At 53.9% G+C, this 16,314-nt stretch overlaps 1 protein-coding gene across 2 annotated transcripts in view; it reads left to right on the forward strand.

Moving 5' to 3' along the window:
* ADCY3 (adenylate cyclase 3) overlaps positions 1-16,314 on the forward strand; it is an 80,810-nt gene that overhangs the window by 53,885 nt on the left and 10,611 nt on the right. For both annotated transcript variants that reach the window (XM_020870406.2, XM_070450941.1), the window contains 9 exons: positions 5,862-5,992; positions 6,373-6,484; positions 6,684-6,811; positions 7,936-8,094; positions 8,853-9,030; positions 12,497-12,625; positions 14,244-14,386; positions 14,502-14,663; positions 15,947-16,034. In XM_020870406.2, the coding sequence (XP_020726065.1) occupies positions 5,862-5,992; positions 6,373-6,484; positions 6,684-6,811; positions 7,936-8,094; positions 8,853-9,030; positions 12,497-12,625; positions 14,244-14,386; positions 14,502-14,663; positions 15,947-16,034 (1,230 nt within the window). The remainder of the gene's footprint in view (positions 1-5,861; positions 5,993-6,372; positions 6,485-6,683; positions 6,812-7,935; positions 8,095-8,852; positions 9,031-12,496; positions 12,626-14,243; positions 14,387-14,501; positions 14,664-15,946; positions 16,035-16,314) is intronic.

A 16,314-nucleotide genomic window follows, 5' to 3' on the forward strand; every position in this document is an offset into this window, starting at 1 on the left:
TGGGGCCTTCAGAGCAAGCGCATCCCTTTTCTACACAACAGCTTTCCTTGGCCTTGAATTCTCTGTGAGGCTGCAGGACCCTCCCTTTCCTGGGCTGATTCCCAGCCCCCCAACCCCACCACCCGGCCACCCTCAGGTGCCCCAACTCCAGCGTCCTCACCTCACGGACACTTGCTGACCACGGCCCAGGAGATCTGTTTCTTTGTTGGGTGGAGGACCCAGCAGCTCCACCACCTCCTCTTTCAGGACCTTAACATCTCTTAAGGGCCAAGGGATTTGTGCAGGCACCATTTTCATGCTGTGGATTCATTTAAGATCTAATAGCATCTCAAGTGGCTAGACTTTCCCCCAGTGTTGATACACTGTGCCTCCCCAGTTCTTTTCTCTTGTAGTTGGTTATTACATTTACCCACTTTGAACTTCATCCTGTACATTTTACCAGACCACTATGGAGTAAAATCCATATTCACCAATTGTCCTGTGATGTCCCATCCAGATATTCTATAAATATATCCTGTGTGTCTTCTGAAGTTTTCTTTCTGGAAGGATTTCCACTGAACCAAGAGAGAACCCATTTTACAGATGAGCAATCAAGGCCAAAGGGGCAGTGTGTGTCCTGGGTCACAGGGGCCTTAGAAGCTTGACCCCAGCTCAGTGATTTTTTTTGTTTGTTTTGCTCTACCCCCTTCAGCTACTCTTCTCCGTTCCAATAAGATTTTTAAACCTTTAAAATGATTTGTCTCTTTAGCAAAGCATGCTGTGTAGATAGTCATTATTATCTCCACATCTGTCTTCAACCTCCAACTTTGATTCCTTCTTTTAGTCTAGACCATCAGATTTTAAAAGTAGCTTCAAGTAAGAAAATGTCCTTTTCCCATAGTCTAGTTTCTGGCAAATGTCCAGCAGGCTCTTGCTAGAACTTCCGGGCACCACCAGCCTGGAAAGGTACAGTCTTGAGAAAAGTGGCCTCTGCACACATGTCGTTTTTTATGAAAGGAGAGATGATAGGAAGGGGTCTGGAGTGGATCATAGAAATTCACCTGATAATGAATGCTGAGTGTTAGAATTCAAAATGCCAGGAGTTTTAAAGCTGTGGAGGTGATAGTTTCAACTCAGTTTTGAAAATGTTACAAAAAACTAATTTAAAAAATTAAAAAGGGTTAATGGAGAAGAAAACTTAAATGAAAAGATCATCCAAATTGTTGAGCACCCTCCCCCTGCACCTTCTCTTTGTTCCTGATAAACTCTGATCACATCTTCCTCTTCTACTCCCAGTTCTTTGGGACTGTGATCATCAGTGGATTTTGTTTTTCTCAGAGGAGCCTGGGTGGGGGGCTGGACCTCTGCATCTTTGACTGTATGAGTCCAAGTTTCTGGAGGTGTGTGTCATTTCCACCTTGACTTGAATCTCGCTGCTGCCTTGTCCTCTGGGTTTTAAGTGTTCTTCTTTCTAATCCTCAAGTCTTGGTTGACGGTTTTGCCTGCTGCGTGAGCATGGCTTTGGAGGCCAGGGTCTCTAGCAGTGACCTCAGTAGCAGGCTCTTTTTCTCGGTGCACCAGTAAGCCCCTCCTCACTACATAATCATGGCTGTGCCTTTCCCCTCAGTTTCCTTTCCTTCAGATCCTTCTCAAATGCTTCTAAAGTGGTGCTTACAAACTTCAGTGTGGTCCCCAGTCAGCTGAGGATCCTGGGCCTTGCTGGGTGAGCCTCAGGCCCCCGTCTGCAGGCCAGACTAGGGGTCATGAAGCCTCGGGTCTCATGAGGTGGGCTTAGCTGAACCAGGGGACCTTCTAAAGCCTAGACACCCAAGGAGTCCCCAGAGGTTGCTACTCTTCCTGGCAGTGCTGAGTTACTTCCAGTAGTAAGCAGGCACCTTGGGCCCTTTGTGGTCAGTCCAGTGGCAACTCACTGCACCTGCGCTGTAGGGGAGTCCTGCTGGCACCCCTTCTAGGCGAGCCCCTCTGGAGCTGCCGGAGCTGATATCTCTCACAGCTTTGGGGTAAGCCAGTATCCCAGGGCCCTCGTTGTTGGTTACATTCAGAGCCAACTGTCGGTCACTGAGGCAGAGCTCACAGCATTGGCCCCTCTCTCCTCCTCCCCTCAGCCCGTGGGGAAGAGGGAGGTGACGCCTGCCCAGGACTCAGCCCACCTGTACCCACCTCAGCAGCACTCTCCTCCTTTGCTGACCATCAGGAGGAGTCCCAGCTGCGGTCTGGAGTATCCCAGGCCACCATGCTGAGGCGCCCACAGAGGACCCACCCTCCCACATAGCACCACGGGGACTGGGGCCCACAGAATGTTCTGGTGGGCTCTCTCACAGGTGAGCTCCTTACTAGATAAGATTTGGGCACTTCACATTCATAGCAGAGCAACGTCTGATGCAGGTGAGAGAGTTAGTGTGAGAAAAGCACGTCCTTTGGGTAAGAAGAATCCCCTGATTCCATCAGTTAAAGATCCCTGGGTTCGAGTTCTGGGTCTTCCATGAGGCCCGAGGAATCGGAACAAACCACTAACCCTCCACACTTCGATTCGGGCACCTGCAGAATGGAGGCAGTTTACACATTTGTGAAAATACAGGGTAGGCGGGAAGGTTTTAGGGAAGAGGGACAGTTGTGATATTGGTCAACAGAGTCCATTTGCCAGGCAAGTTGCTATCTTCTGAGAACTGCAGAAAGAAAGCAGCCCAGAGTGCTGGTTCTGTCTCATGGCTCCTAAGAGAGGGCTACTGCCTCCGCCCTCCTCCCTTCGCTGCGGGGCTGTGGTCTCCTGCTTGTTTCATACCTGGCCATAGGTCTTCTTTCTCAGGTTAGACCCGAGCAGACACAGGAGTCTGGAGCTAGCTCAGTGGCCTTTCAGGGATTGTCCTTTTCGAAGAAAACCGTGGTAGCTATAGACAAGCTGGGGTCAGGTCACAGCTGGAGGCAACAGGAAGTTTTGTGTTTATTTCCAGTTTAAAGCGTAATTTTAAAAAGCCTCAGCAGTATGACACCATATGGAGGTAGGTTTAGTTGCTCAGTTATGTCTGACTCTTGGCAACCCCGTGGACTTGTAGCCTGCCAGGCTCCTCTGTCTGTGGAATTCTCCAGGCAAAAATACTGGAGTGGGTTGCCACCTCCTTCTCTAGATGACACCATATAGCAGTTTCGAAAAACATCTGAACTTTTCTTCTAATTTGATCTCCCACATTGAATTGTCCATTTCTGTCTGGCATATATCCTTCTGCTGTTATTTAGATGCACGTGTATCCAGCATCACCTTCACAGAATACAGTTCTGTGTCTTGCTTCTCTTTCTCATTATTTCCTTGTAACAGTTTTCATCAAGGTCATTTTTAAGGTTTCATAATGTTCTATCCAGAGGATGTGTCACAATCTAATGAGCCATTTTCTGGACATTTGGCCTGCTTAGTGGTTTTTCCACAAGTATAAGTGATGCTGCAGTGAGGTTCTTCTTGCACATAAATCTTTTTATTTCTTTTGGATTATTTCTGTTGGATAAATTCCCAGAGGAGCCATTAATGGGTCAGAGGCTTGGAATATTCTTATGACTCTCAAAACATATAGCAACTGCTATCTTAGGAAGAGCAGGGTGGGGCTCTGCCTCTCTGCTGGGGAGACCAAGCCATATCTCTCTGCTCTGGGCCCCTGAGGCTGCCCTGGGTGGCCGCTGTCCTGTCCACCCCTGCGCCCCCTGTGAGGCCCACCTGGCAAGTGCACTTGGATCCCAGCTTCTCCCTCCTCCAAGAACGTGGAGGAAGGAGTTTTACCTGGACTCTGAGAGTGACTGTCAAGAATCTTTTATGTGTATGTGAGGATTTATCAGAAAGATCCATCATTAGCATAACAGTCTTAAAAGAGGCCAGGACCCAGGAATGGGTTTAGAATCTCTGAAATGTAAGGGCAAACAAGGTCAGCATCAGTGAAGATGCTGGTAAAATGGGTATAAGTGAGGAGCAGGGTGGACACACCTGACCAGGGCCTGGGGGCTCTGGGGAGGTGGCAGGTCAGTGAGGGAGGGTGTTCTAGAAAGAGTGACACCAGAGCAGAGGGCAGGAAGGCATGCAGAGAAAAGCAGATGGTGTCCAGCTTGTCTACCAGGAGGGGCCACTAGGGAAGTCGGGGAGTCGGGGCCGTGAAAGCAAGTGGGTCACATGGAGGAGGCCTTGGGGCCACAGAGGAGAAGACCGTGGGAGCCATCCGAGGATGTGAGATCCGACGTGGAAGGTGGTGGGAGGAGAGCAGAGCCTGGCTGGCACGAAAGTCCCGGGGTTGTGACATGGGCCTAGCCCCTCCTTCACTGCCCACTCAGTCACTTTCCTGCCCTGCCCTCCACCTTCTAGAATGTTCTTTCCCATCAAGTCCCTTTGCTGCATTTTTTCTCATCTGACAAATTGTCCCTTCTGCGTACACTACGCCTACTTCTTATTTAAGACCTGTTTTATCAGAGTGACTTAAGGTAGACTCTGCCATGGAATTCTCCAGGCAGGAATACTGGAGTGGGTTGCCATGCTCTCCTCCAGGGTATCTTCCTGACCCAGGGATCGAACTCATGCCTCTTACGTCTCCTGCATTGGCAGGCAAGTTCTTTACCACCAGTGCCACCTGGGAGGCCCCTTATCAGACCCTACCTTAAAGTAGACTCTGCCTGCTTAACCATTTCTGGTTGACCATGAGGTTGCCTCACACGGCACAGGAAGATTGGTAGCCATAATTTACAACACAGCTGCTTTCTTATTATTTGACAGTTTGACATTGAGTGATGATCTGCTTTCAGAACTCATCTATTCTCTTGTAAAAAGCTACAGAAGTATATGATGCAAAAAGTGACAGTTCCCCCCATGGCACTCCCCAGAGATGAGCCTCTGACCTCCTTGCTCTGTTGTCTTCGAGGCACTCGGGTTTGGGGCATCAGAGCTGCAATCCTTTGTGTTTCAGCTGCTGCTTTTGTCCGGCCCTGGTTGACAGTCCTAGAGCCCAGACTGTGCTAGGAGCAGCCACCGCACAGGACTAGATTGTATCTTGATGTCCCCAAGGTTCCCAGGGAGCCCAGAGAGTCTTTTTTTGGAGGACAGAGTTTGGGGCAGAGTCCGAGGGTGTGGGAGAGGCCTGATCGTGTGGGCAGGGGCTGCGGAGTTTGCAGTAGACGGGCAGCACCACGCTGGACTTCCTTGATCCTTGGTGTCCTGTGGTCCCTCTCCACCCTTCCCAGCCTGGCATGTCCTCCCCAGCCCCTCACACACCTGCTGATTCCTGGTGTTACTGTGCACCCCGCACGCATATGTCTGGGGGAGAAAAAGGCTGAGATGAGCATGGAAGGCAGGATCCTTCTTTGTGCGCCCTCATCATCACGCCTGGACCAGACAGAGCTCACAGGGCCTGGCCAAGGGACAGAAGGTCTCCTGCTGACCTGAAAACCCCCTGGAGCTTGTCATCGGTAAGCCTGTGGTCAGCTCAGGAGCCCCGGGCAAGTGTAGACCTTGTCTTTCTGAGACACTTTCTGTCTCGGTGCCTTAGTGACACTTCACATCAAGTGACACAAGAGCAGCTAAGGTATATGGCATACTTGCTGTGTGCAGACACCGTTCTAAGTGCTTCGTGGTAACGAGTCACTCAGTCTCTCCACGGGTTTCTGAGCCCCGTCAGTGCTCTGGAGACACTCAGGTCTCAACACGCAGCCTGTTCAGGGCAGGAAATGACCTGTCCCGGGACTCCGGCCACTTCCCAGCATGGGGTCTGCCCTGCCCGGTCTCCATGGCAGGTCACCTGGTTCCTGGCCTACGTCTGTCACCAGGATTGGGGCATTTCTTCCCAGAGTGTCCACACAGATCCTGCCCTCCCCGCTCACCCTCTCCTCCTCTGCAGGAGAACCTTATGCTCTCCATCCTGCCCAAGCACGTGGCCGACGAGATGCTGAAGGACATGAAGAAGGACGAGAGCCAGAAGGACCAGCAGCAGTTCAACACCATGTACATGTACCGCCACGAGAACGTCAGGTGCGCCGGCCACGGGCCTGGGTTCTAAGCACTGGATGGGGGCCCTGGGGGGACTGTGGGGTTCAAGAGTCTTCCTGGGGACTAGAAACACACACCCCCCCCCACAGTATGAACCTCAGCCCCTGCAGGAGCTGCCTTGCTGCTGGATGTTGGGGCCTGAGATGGGCCATATGGTCCAGGCCCAATATTGTACAGACACCACAGACAAGCTAAGCTAGAGGTCAGAGCCCTGCATACACCCTGGATGTGCCAGGGTCTCACCACTTTGGGGCCTGAGCGAGGACCTGGCTGCCGGGGGGCTGGAGTGGGAGCTGGCGATGGGTAGCCCGGAGCCCGGCTTGCTATCCATATCCTCACCGCTGGGCCTTCCTCCCCTGCAGCATCCTCTTTGCTGATATCGTGGGCTTCACCCAGCTGTCCTCAGCCTGCAGCGCCCAGGAGCTTGTGAAGCTGCTCAACGAGCTCTTTGCCCGCTTCGACAAGCTGGCGGCTGTAAGTACCCTGCCCCTCAGCTGGCTTTCCACGGTGGGGGGCGGGGGGCACCCGCGAGGCCTGGGCCTACCTCTCCCCACTCCTCGCTGGCTCCCATGACTTCCTCCCACCCAGCCTTCCTCAGAGGTCTTCGCCTCTCACCCCTCCTCGCTGAGGAGGGGGGTGCCTCAGGACCCCAGTTCACACCCTGCCCTTTCAGAAATACCACCAGCTGCGGATTAAGATCCTGGGCGACTGTTACTACTGCATCTGTGGGCTGCCTGACTACCGGGAGGACCACGCGGTCTGCTCCATCCTCATGGGGCTCGCCATGGTGGAGGCCATCTCGTAAGTGGGGCACCACTGGCGGGAGACAGAGGGGATCCCAGAGTATGGGTCCTGGCCCCTCGGGGAAGCACACCTTCCGAGCTGGGCTGTTTTGGTGGGCGCTGTGCAACCCAGGCCCCCGAAGAGGGTCTGTCAGGGTATGACGTGGGTGCAGCCTCTGATGGAGGCTTTTCCAGCCTTAGGCCATGCTGTTTGTTCTGCTGGGAGGTGCCCTCATCACGAAATGCTTCCACATCACATTTTCTTTATTTTCCTCCCAAGTGTCCCCCCATCTCTTCTCCCTGTGTTTCCTCACCATGACCCCCCCAGGACAGATAAGTTCAGAGGTCCCCATGCCTGTCTCTTGAACCAGGAAGTCCGAGTGCAGCAGAGGAGTGACCACTGAGTCACAAGGTGTTTGGGCAGCAGAGCCGGGCCTGGAACCCTGGCCTCTGAGCTCAGAGCTCCGCTCCTGCCTTAAGGCCGGGAGCCTTGAGGGCAGTGAGCTCTGCGTCCCCAGGATCTTTCCCGCTGCAGTGTCTGCACCCTGAGCTTGGAGATCCCTGGGGGATGCTCCTGTCTGTCCCCTCAAGGCCTCTGGGGGGCCCTGGGTGGCATCAGCCCCCCAAAGCACCTTGCTGAGTCTGGGAATTGGGTGTGTGTCCAAGGGGATGGTTTTGCATTGTTAGCATCCTCCTCAGGACTGCCTGGAGAGAAGCCAGGACTGACGTTCCCTGGGGACCATGGTTCAGGATTTAGAGATTCACTTCCACTCCCATCACGGTTGGGCAAAATTCTGAAATTCATGTCTGTCTACTCTTGGAGGTCTCAGGCGGGCAGTGGTCCCCTCCACGCACACACATCTAGCACAGGGCCTGCACGTAGTAGGCACTCGGTGATGTTGGCTGCATGGATGAGGGAATGGACGAGTGCAGTCAGAGGTCCCTTGGGGCAGAGGGTCTCTGCTGTTTCCGGCCCCGTCTCCCTGCAAATCACACACAGGTTGTTGAATGTGGGCTCAGGCCCCTGCTGTAACCCCAGCAGTGGGTGACTCAGACGTGGGCAGCTGGTAGCGGCTGAGGGGGGATTGGCCACCTGGCTGGGCGCAGGCTCAACCCACCCTCCTTTGTGTGGGCACCTGGCAGGTATGTGCGGGAGAAGACAAAGACTGGGGTGGACATGCGAGTGGGGGTGCACACGGGCACCGTGCTGGGGGGCGTCCTCGGCCAGAAACGCTGGCAGTACGACGTGTGGTCCACTGACGTCACCGTGGCCAACAAGATGGAGGCTGGCGGCATCCCGGGGTGAGTGCATGTTCCTTCCCAGGGTGGGGACGGGCATAGGGGCTGAGTGAAGGGACCGTCCCTCCCATCCCTCAGGGCTGTGGTCCAGACAAGGGACAAGGGGTCTTGGAGAACCAGGCCTCCGCACCCAGGAGCAGCTCCTCTTCCTGGGCCCTGCCCTCCCTCCCCCTTTGCTTGCCATGGGGCTGCCGGGCTCTGAGGTCCCCGTAGCTCCTACAGGGCGCAGGTCTCAGTGGAGGGCATTATTAGCTGTGAGAGTCTCCTGACAGGCCCTGAAGCACCTGACATCTTACTGAGCTCTTCACAGACTCGGTCGGGGTTGGCGGGGTAGGCCCTGTCCTCAGGACGGACAGGGATGTGGCCAAATCTTCCCGGCCTGGGTCCGGGGGCTTCCCTCAGATGCAGTCACAATTCTCTCCCTCACAGTGGCTCCCTAGACATGGGTTACTACCCTCTGACAGCTGGTGGTACAGCTGAGACTCACACTGGGTCGATACTAATCAGACCTTATGACCTTCTGTTCAGAACAGACTTCAGTTCCTTATCTTATCTGATACCTCAGCCGCCTGGGAGGACAGACCATCTCACGGATTGACCACTGAGGCTCAGAGAGGGGGAGGTGCGGGGCTGCCCACACAGCCAGCTAGTGGCAGGACTTGCTGGTCACTGCTGTGTCCCAGGGGCAGCGGGTGCGCTGGGGCTGCCCCGGGGTGGGGGCTGCCTGGCCTGTGCTCAGGGCCCCTCTCACTGGAACCCAGGCGCGTGCACATCTCCCAGAGCACCATGGACTGCCTGAAAGGAGAGTTCGACGTGGAGCCAGGTGAGGGGGGCAGTCGCTGTGATTACCTGGAAGAGAAGGGCATCGAGACCTACCTCATCATCGCTTCCAAGCCAGAGGTGAAGAAGACAGCTGCCCAAAACGGCCTCAATGGCTCGGTGAGTCCTCTGCCCGCCCCTCAGGCCTAGAGATGAGATTGTAGAAGAGTTGGCAGAACCATGAGAGGTCCTCTAGGTGCAGTGTTAGAGCAAAGGACAGTACAAGGTATGTTGTGCAAGGGTAAAGTCTGAGCAACAGGAAATGCTCTAAAGAACTCAGAAAAAGTAGAAAGCTACGCTGCAGAAAATTAGGAAATGTCAGGATGGAAAGTGGAGCCCCAGGAAATGACACTTGACCCAGTCACAGAATTCTTGAGTCTTCATATTTTATGAGTGTTACATGTGGAACTTCAACATATTCCCTAAAACAAACTAAAAATCTTCTTCTAAGCAATTCTGTAAGATGCTAACTTGTGAAGTGATGGAACATTTATAGTTTCTGGCCAAAAAAAAAGTTTTTAGTAAATTTTAAAATGTTACTCCTTAAAAAAAATTACACAAATTTGCTTGTCCTAGGGACCACCTTGAAGTCACAGAGCAGCAGTCAGATGTATCTTTGTGACAGCCACACACATTCCTGTTTGCTCTAATCTTGTGTTTTCTTATTCAGTCTACCCTTGCATGGTGCATCACCTGAGTCAGGAGTTGTTTGTGGCACCTGACACCCCCGAGAGGGTTGCGGGTGGGATCTTGGCTTAGCAGCAGCATCTTTATGAAGCTGTTTTTCATTATCCAGTTTTCCAATTAGAGAAAAGTTGAGTTCATGGATTTGTAGCTTGAAACACTGGCACAGAGGCTCCGGAGTCTGAGTTGTTGGGCCCCGGGACCCGGATGCCACCATACAGGATGGAAGCACAGGCGACAGCCTCCCACGGCGGGAGTTAGACTTCTTCCCAAATGCTCCAGCCAAACCAACGAGCCGACCCATTTCTCATGGAATCATGGGCACTGTTCCCTTCAAAACTTGTGCTGACATTTTGAGGCAATCCAGGTTTACAGTGTTTTGTAAAGTTGATTTTCAGCTGTTTCTTAGATGCCCCTACCTGAAAAATATAAATGTCTCAAAGTGGAAAAGCTGGATTAAAGGTTCTGTACAATGTAAGTTTAACCCACATCCCCACCTCCTGCCACCCTCTCTGGGCCCTTGCTGGTTCTTGACTCACTTTTTTCTTCATTCATCTGAAAGGTGAAGCCAGGGTATTTCACTGTTTCAATCGCATTTCTTCAGTTATTAGCATGATTGGACACTTTCCACGTGGTTGTCAGCCTGGGGCTTCTCTTCTGTGAAGGGCAAACCCTTGAGGACTTTCTGCACCTTTGATTTGTAGACTGTGTTGTTTATGAGATGAACCCTCTGTCACACAACGCTTGTCAGATCTGTGTCAGGCATCCACTTCGTGCCCAGCACTGTGGCACATCTCTCTTGGGGAACTTAGATGCTGGGCTACTGTAGATCATATCCGTTAGTTGTCTTCTCGACCGGTCACTGCAGGAACTGTCAGCCCCCAGTGGGTGTTAACTGTGCTGACAGCTTAGCACAGTTATAATAAGCCTTTGTGATTAGCTCAGTGGTAGTTTAGAACTTCTCCTGCTCCAGATGTGCTCTGAGAAGGCCGAGCTAGCAGATCACCAAACCTGCTCAGCAGGGCGTGAGTCGGAAGCAGTCGAGCACGGACAAGATAGAGGAGCTGACGCATGAGCAATGTGTGAGTGGTGACAAGGAGCAGTAGGGACAGAGGTGATGGGGCTTCTCTGGGCCTCACGGGAGCAGACACCATTCCATCTGCAGCGACCTCTCCCCATGGTTTAGTTGAACAGAGTGATAGGAGGAGAGTGTGAGAAGAGTTATCACAACGAATCCCTCCCGAATGTTGAAAAGGCGTCTCCCGTCTATATGGACCTTGTTGCCGGTCTCATTCAGTTGTCCTGAATGCCGTCACCAGCAGCTCCCAGACTGCGATCTCAGCCCCATTGGCATCCTTGCACCAAACTTCCAGCCACGTGTGAATCTCCATCTGCGTATGTGTGCGCATGCGTGCTCAGTCGTGTCCGACTCTCTGCGACCCCATGGACTGTAGCCTGCTAGGCTCCTCTGTCCATGGGATTCTCTAGGCAAGAATATTGGAGTGGGTAGCCATTTCCTCCCCCAGGAGATCTTCTCAACCCAGGGATTGAACCTGCATCTCTCGTGTCTCCTGCGTTGACAGGCAGGGTTTTTTCATCATTGCGCCACCGGGGAAGCCCACTGGTCCAAAGCCGAGCTCCCAAGCCTCTCTCCACCCTAGAACCCACTCTTCCTTGGTCTTCCCAGTCTCGACCAGTGGCAACTCCATTCTTTCAACTGCTCAGCCCCAAACCTTTGAAGACATCCTTGCCCCCTGTCTACAATCCACACGATCTTGCACGATGTACCTCTAGGCCCCCTCTTCTCACCCCTGGCAGACACGTCCCCTCCGCACCATTGTCATCTCATGCTTGTGTCAGCGCGGTGGTCCCCCAGCTTGTCGTCCTGCTCCTGCCCTTGCCCCGCTGCCCTCTTTCTGCTCACAGCCGCCAGAGTGATCCTGCAGGGATGTTGGGTGAATCATGTCACCTCCCCCCAGCTCAGCATCTGCCTTTGGTCCCCATCTCAGAGGAAGAGCCAAAGTCCCCTGAGGTCAGGAACCCCATCCCGCAGGTCCTCACCGCCCGACCCCTTTCACTCACTCGCTCGGCTGGGGCAGCGCCCGTCTCCTGGCTGCTGCTGAGACCCTGCGGGTGCATGTCCACTCTGGCTGCACACCCACTCTGGGTGCACGTCCACTCGTCTTCCTGCTCCCCAAAACCTGTCTGAGAGCTGCATAATGTGCTCCTTCACGTGTTTACGGGAATGTTACCCTCACAGTGACTCCTCCCCAGCCTCCTTTTACAGTCACCTCCTCAGGAACCACTGTGTCCCTTGCCTCCCCTGCCTCTCCAGGCCCTGCTCTCAGACCTCCTGTAATCATTTATTCTTTGTTTCACCACTGTCTGCCTGTCCTCACTAGAAGGTGGGCTCCCGCTTCAGGACATTGTGTATGTGTCCCCAGAAGTTACAACAGTTCCTGTCACACAGTAGCTACTCAATAAATAACTCAGTAAATGAATGAGTGGACTGTGTTCCTATGTAGAGGATCTCATTTATTCTGTCAAGGAAAAGTACTAATCCCTGGGGAAACTGGTTTATGGAATTTATTCAGATGTTTGGAAGGCGTTTGACAGGGCTCTCTACCCCAAAAATGATCCCCGTGAAGCTCTATATCCCTCAGTTACTTAGAAATAGGAATTAGAACAATAGGATCTTTCTCTGCTTGAAAAAATTTTAATACTAGAAATTTAGTACTGGATGTTCTGGAGGAGGAAACGAACAGTGAGATTTATTTCTAAGGCTATGAGGCCTCTGAAGTCTGGTGGGGAGATTCCAAACCAGAGAGTAGACCAGCCCCTCACCTGGGTGGGCGGCTGGCAGTGCCTGGGGGCCCCTGATAGCCCCTCCCTTCTGCTGCAGGCCCTGCTGAATGGAGCGCCGCCTTCCTCAAAGCCCAGCTCCCCTGCCCTCATTGAGACCAAGGAGTCCAACGGGAGCATTCACACCAGCGGCTCTATATCTGAGGAGCCCGAGGAGCAAGATGCCCAGGTATGGGTGGGACTGAGCCCCAGGATGTGGGCGGAGATGGGGAGGCAGAAGGTGAAGAGTTCTGAGCTGAGGGGCTGGCCTGGCCCCTAGCTGGGCTCCATCCTTGGAACTGCGTAACCCAGGGCAGGTCACCCCCACCTGGTCTCACTGGCCCCTCTTCAGTTACTGGGGATTGGGTGGCTAAGGTCAGAAGGCGTGCCCACTGCCACGGCCTGGTCCAGCTCTGATGTCCCTAACCCTGTAGGTCTGAGGGCAGTGAGGACACGAGCGGACACTGCTCCAGGACTGGACTGTTTTGGAAGTGGGCCTTCAGGGCTGTGCCCACCTCTCTAGCTAGGTCCAAACCCCGCAAGTCCTGTGCTCAGATGGAGGGTTTCCAAAGGAATTAACAGGCTGTCCCCCTGAGATCAGGGTCCACTTTGGGAGAGTGTCCAGGATCCGTCCATTACTGAAGAGCTTCCTCAGTACATCCACTGACAGAGGCAAGTGCTGAGATGGGTCTCGGCCCTGCAGAGGCTGCCGTGAGCTGGTCAGCCGCACCGCTGGTCTCTACTGCCCTGTGCCTGTAGATCAGGTGCTGGAGGACAAGAGGGTGGACGGGGCTGAAGAAAAACTGGGTTTTCTTGAGTACCACAATGCTCAGTAACTCTTCCTTGTGATTTTCTTGATAGAAAGTGGAATACCAATGCAGTGTAATTCACTAACAAGAAGGACACAGAGGCTTAATTAGCAGCCTGTGATTTCTTCTGTGCTCTCGATTAGCCAGTGTTGCATTGCTCTCAGATATGCCTCAGGGACGGAGGTTCCTGGTGCTGGAAAAGAGCATCCATGTTGTGTTACAGAGAAGAAATTGGGGCTGGAGGAGTGTGGATTATACGGGTCAGGCTCCACCCGAGGCATGCCTGACCTCCAGCCCGGGGCATCTTGGTTCTGGCTTCCGGATAGACTCTTGGACCCATCCAGATAGCCCCAACGAGCCCGGTCCCAGTTGTTTGGACTGACGGCTGTGTAGTCCTGGTCTGGAGTCATGTGTCTGGAGCTGATGCTTTTCCTTTGTGACCAGGAATAAAAATGGTAGGGGGCACCCCAGCCCCACCACCCCACTAACAGTAAGATTGTTGGTTTCTCTGCATTGCTTTCCCCCTCAGATGAGCCAGATCTGAGCTCTTTTAGGAGCTCCCTTAAGCCCAAGGGCTGGGGGTCTTTTACATCCCTGAGAATGCCGATGCATACGGGTGTGTGACACCCCTGTCCTCATAGCAAAAGGTGCTGGCACCGCGCTGCCCAGCAGAAATCTCTGACTCCAGGTCTGCTCAGGAGCCCGGTGGCTGCTCCCCATACTACCATTAGTGGGTGGTCACTGCAGAGCTCCTGTTAGGGGCACGGGGCCTGGGTGAGTTCAGGGAAAGCCAGAAGGCCTGCGGCTTTGGGTTCAGACCACAGGATGGAGCCACGTGAGACCACTGGGAAGACTTTCCCCAGGAGATGGTTTTGACAGCCATGGGGCGGTGCTCTGTGATCCCTTCTGTTCTCCTTTCCCCCAACACCACTGTGTGTCTCCCCAGTCTCTCCCTGCTCCACCCCACCTGCCCCCCAACTCAGCTGCCCTGCCTTGCAGGCTGACAACCCCTCGTTCCCCAACCCTCGCCGGAGGCTGCGCCTTCAGGACCTGGCTGATCGCGTGGTGGATGCCTCTGAGGACGAGCATGAGCTCAACCAGCTACTCAACGAGGCGCTGCTGGAGCGGGAGTCTGCCCAGGTGTAAGCGGCCCCGTGGACACCTGGCCCCTTGGTCTTAGCCTTGAGTGGCCCTGGCATGCGGTCCAGGAAGTTTAGTCTTCTTAAATGTGTCTCATGGGGCTTGTTTGCACTGCAGAGTGAAGAAGAGAAACACCTTCCTCCTGTCCATGCGGTTCATGGACCCCGAGATGGAAACCCGCTACTCGGTGGAGAAGGAGAAGCAGAGCGGGGCTGCCTTCAGCTGCTCCTGCGTCGTCCTGCTCTGCACGGCCGCAGTGGAGATCCTCATTGACCCCTGGTGAGGGGTGGGCAGGGCAGGCCCAACAGTTGGCAGGGCGGAAGGGGATGAGCTACCTAGGCTGGAGGCCAGAGGGGAGAAGGCCTCAGGTGGAGCCTGACTCAGGGCCTCAGGCTTGGTTCCTCGCGCCTCACCCCCAGAGCAGCCCAGGGAATGCTGGGACTGCGCCCTGCACCCCCTTCCTTCTCTCTGCCCCTGGGTCCTGGGATAGAGCTAGCGTCAAAGCGGAGCTCACATCAGGGCTGAGAAAGCTGAGGAAGGGAGGGGTCCAGGGGATGGACATCTGGCTGGGTGAGCCTGAGTGGTGCTGGGACAAGGAGACGGGCTGGAGATGCTCTTCAACCTCAATCGCCATGGCCCACTGGCTCCCTTTCTTGGCTCATCTTAGTAAAGACAGATTTCAGGCTCTGGCTGTAGACTTGTCTCCTCTCACAGCTGTGCGAGGTCCTCCAGGGCAAGGCAGGGTGTTGGGGAATCCTTGCCCCAATCCTTGCTGAAGCCTGAACTGAAGGATGACTGCCCCCTCCCTTGCTTTCTCCCCGTAGCCAATCAGCAGTTTGCTCCAGTTCAGGGATTCCCCACTGGGAGAGGTGTGGAGCCCTGTTCTGATCACAGTTTGGGGAACTTAAAAGAGCCTTGGACTTGTCACATAGTCCTAGGTTCTGGCTGTGGCTTGTCGCCTATTTGTTCTATTTGGGTACATCACTAAGGGCTCCTGGAGCATCCGTTTGCTCACTTGTAAAGTGAAAGATCAGGATGCTGATGATCTGAAGATAATATCTGGCTAACTCAGAATTGTGAGGACCAAATTCATTCATTTGCTCCACAAATATTTACTGTCTACCTTGCACCTAGGGTTAAGGTCTAGGGATGCAGTGAACACTGTCAGTTCAGCAGCCCTTGGCTGTAAGCTGCTCTGTTCCATGCTCTCTCCTTCCATCACAGTGACATGGCAGAAGGCTTGTTCCTAAGAATCCCTTCCCAGATTTTACTGGGCTCTACCCAGGGCATCTGTAAGTCTGCCCTTCTTTGGGAAATGCCTCTAAAGAACAGTTACAGCTGGGGAGGGTTGCGTCTCCCCAGACCCTGCACGCAGCTGCATGGAGGGGAAATCACATGGAACTTTTAGGGTACAGGCTTGGCCTCACTTAGAGGGTCTTCCTTCTGTCTCCCTTCCTCTGTTCTCCTGGCCCCTGACCCAGCTCACTAAGCCCCCTGCCCACCCCCTGCCTCCTCCCGCCTCCCGCCTCAGGCTCTTCCTCATCATGTTCTCTCTCTTACAGGCTCATGACGAACTATGTGACTTTTGTGGTTGGGGAGGCTCTGCTCCTGATCCTGACGATCTGCTCGCTGGCTGCCATCTTTCCGCGGGTAAGAAGCACATCTCCTCCTGGCTCAGAGCTGTCTGGAAGTATCACTCCCGGTGAGCGTGGGTGCTGATGGAGCTGTCAGGTCCTGTCAGGTCCTGACAAGTAGATGACTCCTGTTGTGATGGTTCAGGCACCCATCCATTCATTTATGACAGACTCCTTCACTATTGGCTCTGCACCCTCTTTGGTCCAGGCCCTTGAGCACGCAAGGGTGAGAGAGCCTGTATCAAGATAAATGGGAACCTGTGTGGAAAAGCAGAAGAGGCCTGGCTGGAATGTGA

The sequence above is a fragment of the Odocoileus virginianus genome, chromosome 2, assembly GCF_023699985.2.
Source record: "Odocoileus virginianus isolate 20LAN1187 ecotype Illinois chromosome 2, Ovbor_1.2, whole genome shotgun sequence".
Classification (NCBI taxonomy): domain Eukaryota; kingdom Metazoa; phylum Chordata; class Mammalia; order Artiodactyla; family Cervidae; genus Odocoileus; species Odocoileus virginianus.